This window comes from Mustela nigripes, chromosome 1, assembly GCF_022355385.1.
Source record: "Mustela nigripes isolate SB6536 chromosome 1, MUSNIG.SB6536, whole genome shotgun sequence".
NCBI lineage: Eukaryota > Metazoa > Chordata > Mammalia > Carnivora > Mustelidae > Mustela > Mustela nigripes.
The window spans coordinates 31,445,664-31,461,686 of record NC_081557.1 but is presented as its reverse complement, the minus strand read 5'-3'; the positions used below and the strand labels follow the sequence as shown (position 1 = coordinate 31,461,686).

Here is a 16,023-nt window from a genome sequence, read left to right as displayed (position 1 = left end):
TCATATCAGAAGAAGATATGGAGATATTTACTTTCATTGTCGGTTTGGATAAAATTTCCTAAGCTTCTGTTTGGGTTTGGGTGGACCAGTGCTCTGGAAACTCTGAGAAAAGGTATTGATCGGCTCAGGCAAAAGGAGCTATACATAAAAGCAAATGGTTTTGCCGGCTGACTTCCTAAGTGTCGACGTACTTCTCATGGCCTCAGGACCTGCAGCACTTAAAGATGGGGGGGTTTGTTTGGGAATAGGAAAAAGAATTTGGTCTAAGTGTTCATGTCTTAGTTCATTGCTTGGAAAAAGAGCTTTGTCCTTGTGTTTTGATCAAAAGGCCCCGACACTCATGTAGTCTCCACGGACAGGGCAGCTTTCGTTACGGAGGTTTTTCAGATGGGATACTACAATGGTCTTCTCTCTCAGGAGAGCCTTCTGGATTCCTCACTTGTGGACATGATGGTCCAGGAATTTATTCCCAGGGCCCCACTCTGACCTACTAATCCAGCATCTCTGAACAGCGGTGTGCTGCAGGCGATCTTTCGGTAGACTGACTTGAGAACTACCATAGAGCGTGGGGAGGGAGAGAGAGGATGATGGACAGGCAGTCTTCAGCTCTGCAACACAGCACTTGCACGGGAAAAGAGGTGGTAGAGGGTAGGGGTTACTCTGTTTGGTAGCAGGGTCTCGGTAGGCGAGAGGCAGGAATCTGCGAAGGTGGGTGTGGGATAGGGGACGACTGTCGTATTCCTTTGAATTCATGCCGTCCTTCGCACTCCGGTTCCTCTCCCAACATTGTCCTTCCCTCTGGGTACAACTGTGTGCACATGTGGAAAATTTGTTCTGTGTCAGGTGCTGTATTTAGCCCTTCCAATGACCTGAACACAGCCCCACTCTTAACCCCATTTTACGGGTGAGGGATTGAAGCACAGAGACGTAACTTACCCAAGGTCTCTCAGCCGTGGTGGAGCCAAAATAAAGCCCAGGTGGTCTCTGGCTCCAGAGCTGGTGCTCTTAACCCATCTCCTGTCCCCACTGCGGTCTAGGGAGATGGACGCACCCCCACATTGCAACAGAATATTGTGGAACGTGCTTGTGGAGCAAGAAGCAGAGGTAGCATAGAGAAGGGAGCGATTAACTCCCATCAGAAGCGGGTGCGTATGAGGAAGACGTCACAGGGTGAGTTACAGTTGAGTAGGCTGTTTATTAAATAAATAGAAGTTTGCCACATTGACAAGGTAGGCGGGAACACACCTAATAGATTCATACATGCAAAAGTCAAGGAAGCAGACATCGCATTGACTTTGCAGTCAAAAGCAAGATTCGAGGGAAGGGTTGGGGGCATCATCAGAGTGCTTTACCTAGGCTGCTGCATTGGGAGAGCTGGGAGCAGGGTGGCTGGGTATGGGCTTCAGGCATGTTCCAGGTAGAGGAGATGAGACCAACAGGCCTCCACTGCCTGGAGAGGTAAAAAGGAAGGGATGGATGAGAGTGATGGCCCAAAGGCCTGGCACATGGTAGGTCCTCCATAACTTTTTTTTTTTTTTTTTTTGGTAAGAGACAGATGAATCAGGGGTGGAGCATCTGTAAGGGAAAAGTTGCCAGGTTTTGAACCAGAGCCTGTAGGAGACTCCTAGTGTGATTAACAGAACTAAGACAGGTGGAGGAAGTAGTGCAGGGCGTGATGCGTTCTGTTGGGCATGTGTGAGCCAGAGATGCTGGAGAGACACTCAGCACGTTTTGGGCTCTTGCTCAGAGAGGCCGTATCTGGAGCCAGATCTGTGAATGAGCTCACTGAGGTGGGGAGGATTCCTGGGTGTGAGCCTTCCTGATCTGTCCGTCTCCTTTACAATGCGGTTCGGAGGTCTGGTTTTGATATTCTAACCCACTGATTGTCACAGGATAGCTGGAGTGTGTGTCGGGTACACATACTTAAATAAAGACAGAGTAGCCTAATGTCTGTATCTGACAGGGCTGCCAAGTGCTTCCTGCCAATTGTTTATTCAGTGTGCACCCAGATGGCGAAAAGTGTCCAGTCATCGTACTGGAGAAATCAGGTCCAAATTGGAAGGGCCCCATGTCTGTGGGTGGACAGAGATGCATCTGGATAACTATTTCTTGAAACCCTCGGGATATTGGTTTCTGCTATCACAGAGAAGTGCGTGTTGGTGCCAGGTTTCAATTTTATGGTCGTACACTGTGAAATAGTCTAGCTGGCTTGTCCCCAGTGTGATATGAAGGGCTTCAGGTATGCATTTACATTTCTACTCCTACTGAAAGCTATTGGAATGGAGTCCCACATGCCCCAGCCAAAGGCACTGGAGCCTGACTCACCTTATGCTTGAATTTCCTCAGACATCAAAAATAAGCCTTTTGGCTGTAGATCAAGAGGTGGGATCATGAGGATTGATGTCAGGCGTGTGGAGGGCAGTGACAGAAAAGGAGGGGTACGGTCGGAGAAGTGGGTCGGGAAAAAGAGAAAGCAGCGGGTGTTCTTGTGACCTACCCTGGTGATCCTGAAAGCTGGCCCAAGATCAGTTCATTGCGAGTTGATATTGTGATCATGTCTACATCTCGCACCAGTGCAAATGGCCAAGGCATGCGGTGTGATCTCGACATCATTCGTAGCCCCCCGCGCCGTGCTACGTGAGGACGTAAAGTTCGGTGGACATGGATTTTTTTTTAAAGATTTATTCATTTATTTATTTGACAGAGAGAGATCACAAGTAGGCAGAGAGGCAGGCAGAGAGAGAGAGAGAGAGGAGGAAGCAGGCTCCCTGCTGAGCAGAGAGCCCGATGCGGGACTCGATCCCAGGACCCTGAGATCATGACCTGAGCCGAAGGCAGCGGCTTAACCCACTGAGCCACCCAGGCGCCTGGACATGGATTTTTAATCAAGACTGGTGAATTGGAGGGATGTTTCCCTCTGTCTGTGGCATGAATGTAGACAGTAAGGCTTACTATTTCCAGACAGACTCCTCCGGAACTCCTACCAGAGGAGAGGAATCAGGCAAATTTCTTAAAACAGGGGAGCAAATGGGTTCATACCATTCTGTGGGGGACAAGGGGCAAAATGAGGGAGAAAAGTCGATTTCTTTGCTTCCGAGCCTGGGCCGGGAAGCAGATGGCAGATTTGACAGCAGTGTGCTTAGCAGAGCTGTCACTCTGGAACAAGCCTTCTTGCCAAGTTGGCAGCAGCTGGGTTTGGGAGTGTGGAAGTTGATTGGACAGGAATTTCCAGGCTCCTGGAGGATGTGTGGTCTCCCCATGCGGGTATGCAGGGGAATCTGTGTCATCATTAGGACCAATGAGTCATGGTCAGCTGATGATCAAGAAAACTGATGCATATGAGATGGTCATGGGTAACTTTTTCAAGGAAGGAAGGAGGGGTTGATGTAGAAAATTCTCTACTTTCTGCTGCTGCTTTTGGTCTGAAACTCTTGATGCCTGCTTTTAATGTTTGAAACTGCATTAAATAGCAGAAGGGACTCTTATTTGGGAATCAGAACTTTTGACTGGTTTTCACTACCAACTACAAGCACATCAATGCTAAAATTACTGTTACTAAGCCCAGAGGGTTGCTGATCTTGTGGCTGGAGATGAAATGATGAAATAGACTTAGACCCTGCCCTCACGGAGGTTATAGCTAGCAGGAGAGGTGTATAATGAATTGGGCGACAGAGGGAGAATGTGAGGTGTCAGGGCTGGATCCAGAGATTGTGGAAGCACAAAGTGAGGGCAGTGCACCAGTGCTGGAAGTCAGGAAGAGCTTGCTGGAGGTCAGGATTATGTTGAAACTGGGTATAGAGGATGGGGCATTGGCCAGGGGAGGGCTGACAAGGCTGCCTGTTCTTGGAGAAGATGATAATATGTGCAGATCCCAGATGCAAAGAAGAAGGCATGGCTGGGGTATCCATGGATGTTGAATGTTTGCGGGGGGGTTGGGAGGGTGGGGAATTAATACAGAGGAATTGATGAGCTGTGAAGCTTGAGAGAGAAGGAAGAGCTACCTGAATGGCTTTGTGTGCTGCATTAAGGAATTGGGACTATATTTTCAGGGTTTCAGTGATCCATGAGGATTTTAAAGCATGGCCTCATGTTTGTAATTAGCAAAATATGTCTGACTGTTGTATGGGGAAGAACTGATTAAGATTGAGACCAGAACAAGGGAGAAAGGGCAGGAGATTCTGGGTTCTAAAGGGGAAGGAATGAAGATAGTTGCAGGTGGTAGGGAATAGACAAAAAGTAGGTTAACTTGAGAAACTTAAGGAGGGAGCAGTTGTGATTTGGGTACTGATTGGGCATTGGGTTGAGTAAGAAGGAGAAGTTTAAAGGACCCCAGGTGGTAGGGTGTGGGTGCTGGGGTAGATAACAGTGCCATTTAAGAAAGGAGACACTAGAATGGAACAGATTCCAGTTGGGCATGGATTTTTGCAGGTCATTTTCCACAGGAAGCAGACTCTGAAATATTTCCTTGTCCTTTATTAGGAAGGATCTGTCAGGATCAGTTCTAGGGTAGAGAGAGATCCTGAAGGAAGCAGAATCAGGCAAATAAGAGGTTACCAAAACACTTCAGTCATTCCTCCAGGGAGTTCTGGAGCCAGAATGACTTTTCAGAGGGATCCCTAGTTGGAGCAAGGGGCCAGGACTTTGCCCTCCTTTACCAACCACTCACTGTATGTGGGCTAGCCTAGGGAGAGCATTTGACCTTGGATGAGGGGACTTGTCAAGTCCTAGAAGGGCAAGTCCTAGATCACTGTTCAGCTGAGCTGGTCTTCATCAGTTTCCCCAGTAGCTGCAGGAATGAGTCCTTTGGCCATCCAGGGGGAGCTGGGTGGCACACCACCGCATCCACTATGGGATCATGTTGTTAAGTATACAAAATCTCTGGGCTTTCTTCTTCCTGTGGTTAACAAGAGGATGTTGGAGAAGTTGATTGCTGAGGTCTGTAGATACTTCAGTGTTCCATGACAGCTGGAAGCTTAGAGAACTAGGAAACTACCAAATTAACTTGTTTTTAACAAATGCAGAAATAGAAACTCTAAGAGCTAAGGTTGTTTTTATAAGGCACAGAGTGAGTGGTAGAGATGCTGTAGCATGCACGTCTGCTGCTTCGCCTGAAGGCTAGGGTAGAAGGTGCTTCTTCTGTGCTGAAGGAGTAATCAGGCCCTTAGTTCCCCATTCCTGTTGATGTGGCTGGAGACCCAGTAGGGTCAGATCAAATTAACATATTCTGCACTTGTCTAAAAGTGAGTCAGCAAGTTGAATTGAGGACTGAGTCCCAGGAGAAACTGAATTGAATGGGCGGGGGGAGGGGGGAGTTCCATTTATGTTTTTTACCTTTTCTGCAAGGCCTGTCTCTACTTCATGCCTTCCCTAGTAGCCTGCTAAGCTCACCTTTCCAAAGACAGTCTCTCTAGGGCATTGATAAGTAGGCTGGTTTGGCTTATATTTCTCAATGTTTTTTTAACTTAGTAGGAACACAGAGTATAAGGGCATGCATTTCCCACGATCACAAGAGGAAAGAAAACCGGTGTCCTGCATCAGGGCTGAGGTTCTGACGATCGAACATAGAAGTCCCCTTTTACTTACTCATTCATTTTATGGCTTAGAGTGTAAGAATCACTCACTATTGTGCTCCACAGAGATGACCACTGCTGCTTCCTTGTTTTCACTTCTGACCACATCAGTTCATTTTCTGGTTCCTTTAGCAGTGGCATTGAAATAGCTGTATATCCTTAGAGTGACGGACTGGTGGCAGATAGAGTGAAGATGACCATTTGACGCAGACCTGACAGTTGTCCTTACAACAGTCCTCTCCTCATGTCTTACTCCAGCCAAAGATTTTTTTTTTAAGTAGGTCCCACACCCAGTGTGGGGCTCAGACTGATGACCCTGAGATCAAGAGTTGCATGGTCCACCAACTGAGCCAGCCAGGCACCCCGCAAAGAGATTCTTCCTCTTTAGAATTCACTGAACCTGGATGACACCTCTGGGGTCAGTTAGTTGCACAGCATGACTGACCTGTTTTTCCTTTTTTGTTACAGCAAAATGTATCTATGGAGGAAAAGTCCTTGCAGAAGGCCAGCGGATTTTAACAAAGAGCTGCCGGGAATGCAGAGTAAGTTTCCGTCTTACGATCCCCATCCCTTGTTGGGGGTGGTGGTTACCAGAGAGATAGATGGGCTTTGATAGGGATCTGGAGTTGGCCTGAGTGGGTCCCTGAGGAGAAGGACTCAGTGGGAGCGGGGGAGGGGGCTGCTGTCCAGGATGGGAAGGTCTCACCCACCGTCCTCACTGTGCTAGCTTCTGGTCAGCTGTGGATCCGGTACCTTGGGGGTAGCTTCTGAAGGATGTGAGAAGGTGAAGGGATCCAGCAGTTACAAGGAGTCAGGGAGCTTGGCAAGTGGCCCTGGGAAAGGGTTTTGTATTGATTTTGGGGAAATCACTTTGTGATGCCAGCCCTGGAAGGTGTATCTCTACTCCCAAGTGTCTTAAAGATTATGAGGAAAAGCCTTTCCCCTGCCTGTGTCGCCCCCCCCCCCCCCCCCCCCCCCGATCTATTTCTTGGAGTAAGATGTATAGAAGCAGAGATCTTCAGTCTTCATTCAGCTAACATACCTTGATCAACTGCTCCATACTAGCCCGGTACTGTTCTAGGTGTGTAACAGTGAACACAAACAAGTCCCTGCTTTTATAGAACTTGTAGTCTAGTGTGGGAGACAGATAATAAAAGAAACAATATGTAATATAATGGAAAATCCTATAAAAATACAGAGACTAAAGAGAGAGAGAGCTTTTGGGTGGGTGTGGGTGGTCTGGGAAGGCCTTTCTGCGGAGGTACTGTTTGAACAAAGTGCGGGAGCTAGCCGTGGAGTTACTGGGGTGAGGGGCCATCCTTGGAGCGGAAGAGTGAGAGACAGAGGGAAGGAAGGGAAGGAGGGAGCATGCGTGTGAGGTGGCGCATTACAGGGAAGCCACCGTCCTACAGGGAAGCGCAGCTAGTTTTGTGGGGCCATTTCCAGAGAGACTGACAGGAACGACTTGGGCCTCAGAATAGCCCATCTTTGGACATGGTTGTAACTACACCATTTCATTGGCTTTTCATCACATCCTTGAGGAAAAGAAAGGAATCTCTATCAAGGATGGAGGAGAATGAGGCATTTAGAGACCTGAAAATGAGCTGGAGGAACTTGAATCTGATTCTTTATTGGGGCGGTGGTGGTGGGGGAGGTGGGGGGAGGTGGGTGGAGGAAAGGCTCTTAAGCTGTTTCCTGTCTCTCACTGGCTAGAATTTACCCCCGGGGTGGGGGGTGGTGGTTAACTCCCTCTGACTTTCCTATTGTATTTCCCATCCCCCCTTTCTTGGCTACCACTGGGAAAGGCAGAGATTTTCTTGCTCCAGACGGTCTGGTGGGGATGGAGGAATGGTGGTCTTTCTGCATCGGTGGATGCTGTGTGTAGGAGCTCCTCAGTCCATGGCAGAGGCAGGGAGGTGTGGCAGCGAGAGCTCTGTGATCTCTGTCAACAAGGCAGGCCACTGGACTTGGGCATGGGGAGAGCTGGTGGTTGTGGTGGAGGGGGTGGGGCGGTTCTCCAACCTGGGGCCAGCACAGGACCACCTATTGGGTGGGTCGGATGAGATAAAGCATGTGAAGAACAAGAAACCAACTCTTGTTTCAAATATTTTTACCAAGTGTTTTTAGAAGTTAAGATACAGGTTTTTTTTGTTGTTGGTGGTGTTGTTGTTGTTTTTATTTTTAACCAAGATGAATAAACTCTTTTCATAGTCTTGATCAGTTTTGTTCAATTATTGCTGCCCTGCAACAATTCGTTAGTGACAATTTTTTGACTTAATGATGTGAGTTTTTGTGTTTCTGGGAATTCAGGTTGAAACACAGTGATTAGTAAAGAACTTGAAAGTGTTTATATTTAACCAATGACAGAGACTGTCACCCTAAATGAGAAAGAAAGGAAGAATTGTATTTTCCCCAACACAGAGTTCTAGGGGTCATAAAATAATGTACTCTAATCAGGAGGATTTAAAAATGTTAATTACCAGGTACTTCTTATCAGAAATAGTTTTGAAAATAAAGTTAAACAAGGTTTTGTGCCTAATTATGGGGCTGGACTAAATGGATGTAGAGGCACTTATGCTACTGTAATCACAGTTCATATTATTTTCAAAATCATGCAAAGGGGTTTGTCTCTATTGAACCATTTGAAATTATGATCTTGCTCATTAAATATGTTAAAGGTTGATTAGAATTGTCTGATCTAATCAGCAGTCAAGGCAAGCCCTTTTCATTACAAAAAAAACCAACAACTTCTCTGAGTGATTATTTTTTTTTTAAAGTCTCCATACCATTTAAAATATATCTTTTCACAAAAGCAAATACATACTCCAGATGCCAGAATCATGAGTATAGAGGAACAAGTACAAGGAAGAGACAGGGAATTGCTCCAGAATCTCCCCATCTAGAGATAAGCGCGAGCAGTTTAATTTTTGACAGCCAGGATGAAATGTAGCTTACCGTCTTGGTTTGGGTTCCCCGAAAAGCAGACCCTACAGTAAGGATTTCAGTACAAATGATCCATTAAAGTAGTGCCCTTAGGAGCCACCAGGAGGGGTGTTGGAGGAGAAAGAATGGGGAAAGGCAAGGAGCCAAGCAAGGATGGGATTTCGGGTGAAAGGCCTCACATAGCCTGGTTCCAGTAGGGGTATTGGGAGTGTAAATTACACCCCAGCTATGGGCTCCCCTCGAGGTAAAGAGCCTTCCATGCCTATCAGTCCCTGGCTTTGGTCATGAAGTTGGGGATGTAGAACTTGGGAGTAACTGTCTCTGCTCTCTGCCTGGCAGAGGGGCTCCCGTGTCCGAGGAGTGCCTTCTGAGGGTGGCCAGGATGAGCCATTAGCAACAAAACATTCTGAAGCTGGGGAATGGGCACACGGCACTCCTAAAAGGGATACATCAGTGTCCATCACTCTTACTTATGCAAGGAGGCAGGAGATAATGCATTAATTTGACAGATAGACGTAGAGGCATTAATGGTGAGTAAGCATTCTGTTTTCCTCTGCATTAAAGCTTATGCCACAGATGAGAAGATTATTAATGTCCATCGGTTAGTAATGATTGGTTTGAGTCCCTGTTGCAGAACCTGAGGTACAGCTGATAGGCATAGTGGCTGAGGACCGGTGCCAACTCTTGAGGCTGGATGGCACCCACATGTGGCCTGGATTGAGGGGTGAGAAGGAAACGTTAGCTGTGAAGGAGACTCGGCATACCTAGCGGGCTACATTCTCAGATCTTAGGACCAGTTTTAAGATAAGAGAAAAGCAAGAGATCTGGATAACTTGGATCTGATCAGGAAACCAAGAACAAGGAGGAGAGACACTACAAGGAATGTCAGGGGCAGGACTGTCAGGCTGAAAATGACAAGAAAGGGGAGGAAGCCATGGTGCCAATTATCCAAATGATGAGTTGTTAGAAATCAAATGGGTATGCTCATCATTGTTGATGTTCCTAATTAGGAATGGATGTGCCTGGTGAAGTGGGAGTTCCTGTCCCGTGGTCCACAGGAAACCTAGCATCTCAGAAATGGGAAACTCTCTCTCCCCCGTCCTTCCCGGCTGTCCAGCTCCCTCCTCGTCCCCCATCTATGTTAAAAAGTATCTTTTCACCTTAAATGAGACTCCTTTTCAAGCGTGAGTCTTAGTTGACTTAAACAGCTTCTTAGGAATAGGAGAGAAAAAACTCAATATTTTGGATAAAATACTCTCAAACCCTTTTTTAATAATGGTCTAATTTTTAGAATTCAGAATAAAACTAAACACAGATGCTAGTGATGTTACCAAAAAAAAAAGACCTCTGGTGAATGAGGTCATAAAGATTCACCAGGTGAATATTTAAAATTTTATTGTAAGCGATTTTATTGCCTTACAGGGAAAAATCTAGTGCTTCTCTAACCCTCACTGTGGTCATTCATACTTGGATAATTTGGCTCTTGCCTGTTTTGTCTGCCAGGAAAGTCTCTTCTTCCTTATACTGTTATTCAAATGTGGCGGCATCTTTATCATTTCTCCCTACCTGGGTAGCATGATTCTTTGACGACACATTATCATACCTTAATTATAGAACATTTTTTTAGCCCTTACCGTATTGTTTTAGGGTTTTTTGTTGAGATTGTCCTTTCTTCCTGCACTCCAGCTAGGGACTCACCAAGCACAAGGAAGACATGTTGCGTAGCTTTGGGTTCTCGGTGCGTGTGATCCTTGAGTGCTAAAGCTGGCTCCTAGAAGCTCACGAGCAGAGCGCTCATTTTATATAACTTCCCTGCTCTTTTTAGGGATACCATGTTGGCGATTCTAAATTGGTCGTCATCAGAATGTTCGTACCACAGAAATCCACAAACCCTACAAATTAGGGCTCCCCGTCCAACAGCCCATTGTTATCTTAGCAGCGTACCACTATTAGTGACTTTCTGCTGCACAGAACTTACTTGAAGATTACTGGTTGACGTTGAGGCTGTTTAGACCTAGAAAAAGATGCTTTCTCTGCCAGGAGTCTCATCAGTTTCATCTGCGACTTTGTCATTATTGTGGAATTCCTGGGAGGACTGTTAATTACTGAAGCTTGTTATCACTGCGGGCTGTTGACAACGCGCCTTATAGATTTGTATCCTCAACTAAAAAATACGAACATTGTTTTGTTTCCCGATGATTTGGCTTCCAGGATGGAGTTTTAGTAAAAATCACAGAAGCGTGCCCTCCTTTGAACTGCTCCGAAAAGGACCACATTCTCCCAGAGAATCAGTGCTGCCGTGTCTGTAGAGGTAAGGGGGGCCTTGGTGGTGGGGTTGTGGGTGGGATGGGGGCGGGGAGGCGCATGAGGGTTTAATGCATAGTGTGAAGGTTGTAACAGGGGTTCCGCTCTGCTCTGCTACCTCGAAGCTTGTGTATCCTAGTTACCTTTCTCAGCCGCAGTTGCCTCAGTTATAAACTGAGGGTAATGATAGTCTTACTACTCAGGCCTGCCGGGAGGGTTAAACGGGAAAATGCCTAAGTACCTAGTATCACGCCTAGCATGTGATAAGTGTTCCGTAAGTGACAGTTCCTGTAAGAAGAATGATCGTGTCTGCAACAATGGTTATTATAACCCTCATCATTATTAGATTTTTCTCATGAGTGGCATTGCTAGGCATACTGTTTAGCCCCTTCTGTGAACCAATTTCTGTATTGGACAGAGACCTATAGTGAATCTTTTCTCAGAGAATTACATGCAACTTTTTTACTTCATGCAAGGAAAAAGAAGAAAAAAAAAAGGCTTTAGCTAAGTAACACCTAACTGCTAATTCATTCTCTGGCAGAAATTGTTTTGCTTCCTTTTCCTGGACTTTTCTTTTTTCCCACATTTTGTCATCTTCAAACCCCAGATCACATAACCTTTCCTCTCTGAAAGGACTCATCGTGGTATAATTGCGTGGATGGGGAGAACCTAAAATTGGTTCAAAATCTTATGGAACAAATCCAGTCAAACTCCCCTCTATTACGTAGAAATTGTACCCGCTGCACATCCTTTTCTACATTCTCAAATACTTATGGAGTTGGATCCTTCCAGGCTCTCCCTTAAATCTTCTAGACCATAGTGGTTGAGCTTAGGTCACTCCATATTTCACTTTGTTCTATCTTTTCTCTAGCACAAGGGTTGGCAGATACTGTCTGTCAAGGACCACAAAGTAATTATTTTAGGCTTTGTGCTCCAGAAGGTTTCTGTTGCAACAACTCAACTCAGCTGTTTGGCCAAAGTAACCGAGACAATAGGTGAATGAATGTGATTGTTAGAATATAGTTTCATTTACAAGAGGAGGTAGCGGCCCATAATTTGTTGACCTCCTCTTCTAGCATCCTCAAATGTGCAGGAATGTTCTATGTTTTATCATGGAGTATTCAGCTTCTGTGGTGGTTTCTCTGCTTGGTCATGTGAAAGCTACATTTTGGTAAAAATTCCTAGGACAGGGGTGCCTGGGTAGCTCAGTCATTAAGTGTCTGCCTTCGTCTCAGGTCATGTTCTCAGGGTCATGGGATTGAGCCCCGCATTGGACTCCCTGCTCAGGGGGAAGCCTGCTTCTCCCTTCCCCTTCTCCCTTCTCCCTCCCCCTGCTTGTAGTCTCTCTCTTGATGGCTCTCTCTCTGTCAAAAAAATAAATAAAATCTTAAAAAAATTCCCAGGGCATCTTAGTATGTTGATAGCCAAGAATGGCTAACCATGCCATCAGAATATCTTCCCCAATCCATCTGCCTTTTGGCTACAAGCATCTTAACCCCTGAGATGTTGTAGAAACATGTAAAGATTGACTGGGACTTCCAGAGGGATGCATTTATTAGTAACCATGATAGGGCTGTCTAAGGTAGGTCTAATAATTTAATGCAAAATCTATCACTTGCTATTTGTGAAGGTGCCAAGCGAGACTCCGTTTATGTAAATCCTTCCTGATTTATGGTTTCATTAGAGCAGAATCATTGATTATCCCACCGAAACTCAAGAGTAATTTTGCTGCTCTGACCCAGTTTACAATAGACTTGGTGTCACTGCTTCTGCTAATTCTTCTCCAGAATGTGTGTACTTCTTTATCACTGAAGACACTGAGAGATGGGATCTTTCACTGAAAAACAGATTGATTCAGGGTTCCACTGCTGCAACCTGGTGGCTTTTAGGAAACCTTGACACAGCTTTGAGGGAAAAGTGGGAGGCAGGAGTAAAATTTCCTAGATTATATTATAGCTAGGACCAGTTTGTGAAACTGAGGATTTTCTTCTTTCTCCTGATTCCTTCTTGGGCAGGAAACTACCAGCTGTGTTGGGAGGGGGCTGCTGACAGTTCTTTTGGAAGTGTCTTTGTCCAAGAGGGTTGGTTATTCTCTTTGACACTTCTACATTTCAACAGGAACAAGACAGTGTCTTCAGAAAAGATACGATAAGGAGGGCCTTTTGCTGGGGAATGGGTTAAATTAAGCCATTCAGGTATATGGGTTCTCTGATTCACTCCCAACTCAGAGTTCAGACCCTGGAATGGAGGAAGCATTATTGTAGACAGAGGTCTTTTCAGCCCCATTCACTGTTGTTACCATTCCTTCTGTCAACCCAGAGCATTGCTCAGAACATCCAGCCCACTTGTCCACATGCTGGCGCTTGCTCTGGCTAGCAGACAATCAGAAAAGGAAAGGAGAATTTTTTTTTTTTTCCAGTGCAGTGGGTTAGTCTCTTCATTCTGAAAATGCAGAACTTAAATGAAGATTGACAAAAAGGCAACTCAAGTGAGCTCCAAGGTGTGTTGTCTCAAACTATGCTGTCCATGAACTTAATTCCAGATCCCCCCCCCCTTTTTAAAGATTTTATTCATTTATTTGACAGACAGAGATCATAAGTAGGCTGAGAGGCAGGCAGAGGGACAGGAGGAAGCAGACTCCCTGCTGAGCAGAGAGCCCGACTCAGGGTTTGATCCCAGGACCCTGAGATCATGACCTGAGCTGAAGGTAGAGGCTTAATCCACTGAGCCACCCAGGTGTCCCAGTTCCAGATCTCTTTTTTTTGTTTGTTTGTTTTTAAATTTTTATTTCTTTTCAGCATAACAGTATTCATTGTTTTTGCACCACACCCACTGCTCCATGCAATGCATGCCCTCCATAATACCCACCACGTGGTTCCCCCAACCTCCCACCCCCCACCCCTTCAAAACCCTCGGATTGTTTTTCAGAGTCCATAGTCTCTCATGGTTCACCTCCCCTTCTAATTTTCCTCAACTCCCTTCTCCTCTCCATCTCCCCATGTCCTCCATGTTATTTGTTATGCTCCACAAATAAGTGAAACCATATGATAATGGACTCTCTCTGCTTGACTTATTTCACTCAGCATAATCTCTTCCAGTCCCGTCCATGTTGCTACAAAAGTTGGGTATTCATCCTTTCCGATGGAGGCATAATACTCCATAGTGTATATGGACCACATCTTCCTTATCCATTTGTCCATTGAAGGGCATCTTGGTTCTTTCCACAGTTTGGCGACCTCTTAATTCCAATATTTCCCAAGAAGATCTTCAGAAGTAGCATCATAATCTTTCATAATATCATGGGAAATATTGCTCCCCTTGGACTTCTTCTACCTTTTCCTCTGTGTTGATGTTTTCTGCATCTTGCCAGAAGAGGAGGGGTTGGTTCATTTCTGTTCTGACAAGACCTGGAACGCCCACTGGGCCTTTTCGAAAGCCTGTTATTCAGTCCTCCCTTCCCCCCACCAGCTTTCTCTCTGTAAAACAGAAAGTAATGAAAAGGTGACAAACACTCAATTTCTATGTAAAGTAATTTTTAGCCTGCATATGGAGAGGCTGTACCATTTGCTTTGTGGATTGAGATTGCCTACTGACTGGCAGGCAGTAAGTGAGCAGAGAGGCTGGCCTCTGATGACCCGATGCGTGTTTCGGGGACGAGCACCGAGCACCACGGTGTGACTTCAGCTGTGTGGCTTCTGACACCCAGCTGTTATTGATTACAGAAACCCAAGCAGCTATAGTCTTGCTCAATACCTGCATGGAGGGCCTTTAATTAGCATATTTATCTTCTCTGTCTGTCTTACTGTGAATGTCAGGTCATTAGTCTGAGGGAAATCACCCTATGAGAGCGTATCATTCCTTAGAAGTCTGGATCACAGCCTTCTTCAGGCCTGCTTAGGGAACGGATGTTTTCTGGGGTTTATTTTCATTAGGACTCCTTTGAGCCACCTGACCCAAGAAGGTCTAGACTGGGAATGTAAGACAATGAAGAAAGTGCTTCTTGCTTTCTGCCCTAGTTGGCTGGCCATAAAATATTCAGAAAGTGCTCTTTTTTTTTTTTTAATGTTTCAATGATTGTATCTTATGAATTCGTTAAGTACAGGAAATGAGGTAGATGGAGAAACATTCTGACCACATGGAATAATTCTGTCACTGTCCTGTCTGTGACTTGGAAGGAAATGATTTTTAGTACCAGCTATGTTGTTGGCTCAGTGTATTTCTTAAACAAATTATGTTCAACCCATTTTGCTGAGTTATAGCTCATTGCCTTGATTCTGAAACTAATTTTTGTTGAGTCATGCCCATTTTCTTAGGTAGTTATACAGTTTACCATTGCCTCCCTCTCCCCCATGACTAATCAAGGAGAGATTAAGATTTCTCCTGAGTTTTTCTCTTTGTAGGAATTAAAACTAAGACCACAGAGTTAAGAATAACAGACTCTGCCAGACTTGTAGCGTTCACTGTCTCAATAGAACTGATGTCCAGATGCTTCTTTGACTCTTGGGTCATACCAAATGCTGTAACTAATTCCTCTGCCCTTTAAAGAGAAATGAAGGTAATCAGGTGAACTGGTGGTTAAATCCACAGGGCAGTTGGTGCAGCCAGGGTGTCCCTAAGGAAGGGACTAACGGACAGTTAGGGAGGACAGAAGCCCAAAGAATAGTAATAGACGTTGGCGGGAGGATGCCATTCTGCAGTTGCTGGAGCCCAGGGTACCCATCACCACCAGTAACATTCAGAATAGCCCTAATCCCCGCTGAGGTTTCTCTCTGCTACCTCAGGATAGTTTGTGCCAACAGCGTGCAATTCGCTTACCTTCATCATTATGTTAAGGCAATGGCTGTAGTGGGAGCCTGACCACTTAAAGTGTGAGGCAAAAAGGGGGAGTGGGCACTGGAGTGATATCTATGCTCCTGCTTGGAAGAAGTAATGAAAGTGTGAATGCAGCCCCAGAAGAACAAGACTGCTCATGAATCGTCAGTAGGCTCCATTAAAGGGGGGCGAAAAGCCAACCGTCTTGACCACGCGTCCTCCACGCTGCTCCAGGAAAACACACCGATCATTTGGCCCATTCCAGAATTCTTGACACACTCCTCATAATTGATTCTAATTGTAGCTTCAATGTCGCTAGTGACTTTGGAGGGTTTTCCACTGCGTGTTTAAGACTTTGGGTGTTGGGAAAAAAGTTCTTGCCAACATCTGTTCC

The 16,023-nt window shown here is 45.6% G+C and overlaps 1 protein-coding gene across 2 annotated transcripts in view; it reads left to right on the top strand.

The window, feature by feature from the left end:
* The window catches only part of NELL1 (neural EGFL like 1), an 833,778-nt gene that overhangs the window by 196,018 nt on the left and 621,737 nt on the right, over positions 1 to 16,023 (top strand). For both annotated transcript variants that reach the window (XM_059407011.1, XM_059407002.1), the window contains exons 10-11: positions 6,039 to 6,112; positions 10,725 to 10,824. In XM_059407011.1, the coding sequence (XP_059262994.1) occupies positions 6,039 to 6,112; positions 10,725 to 10,824 (174 nt within the window). The remainder of the gene's footprint in view (positions 1 to 6,038; positions 6,113 to 10,724; positions 10,825 to 16,023) is intronic.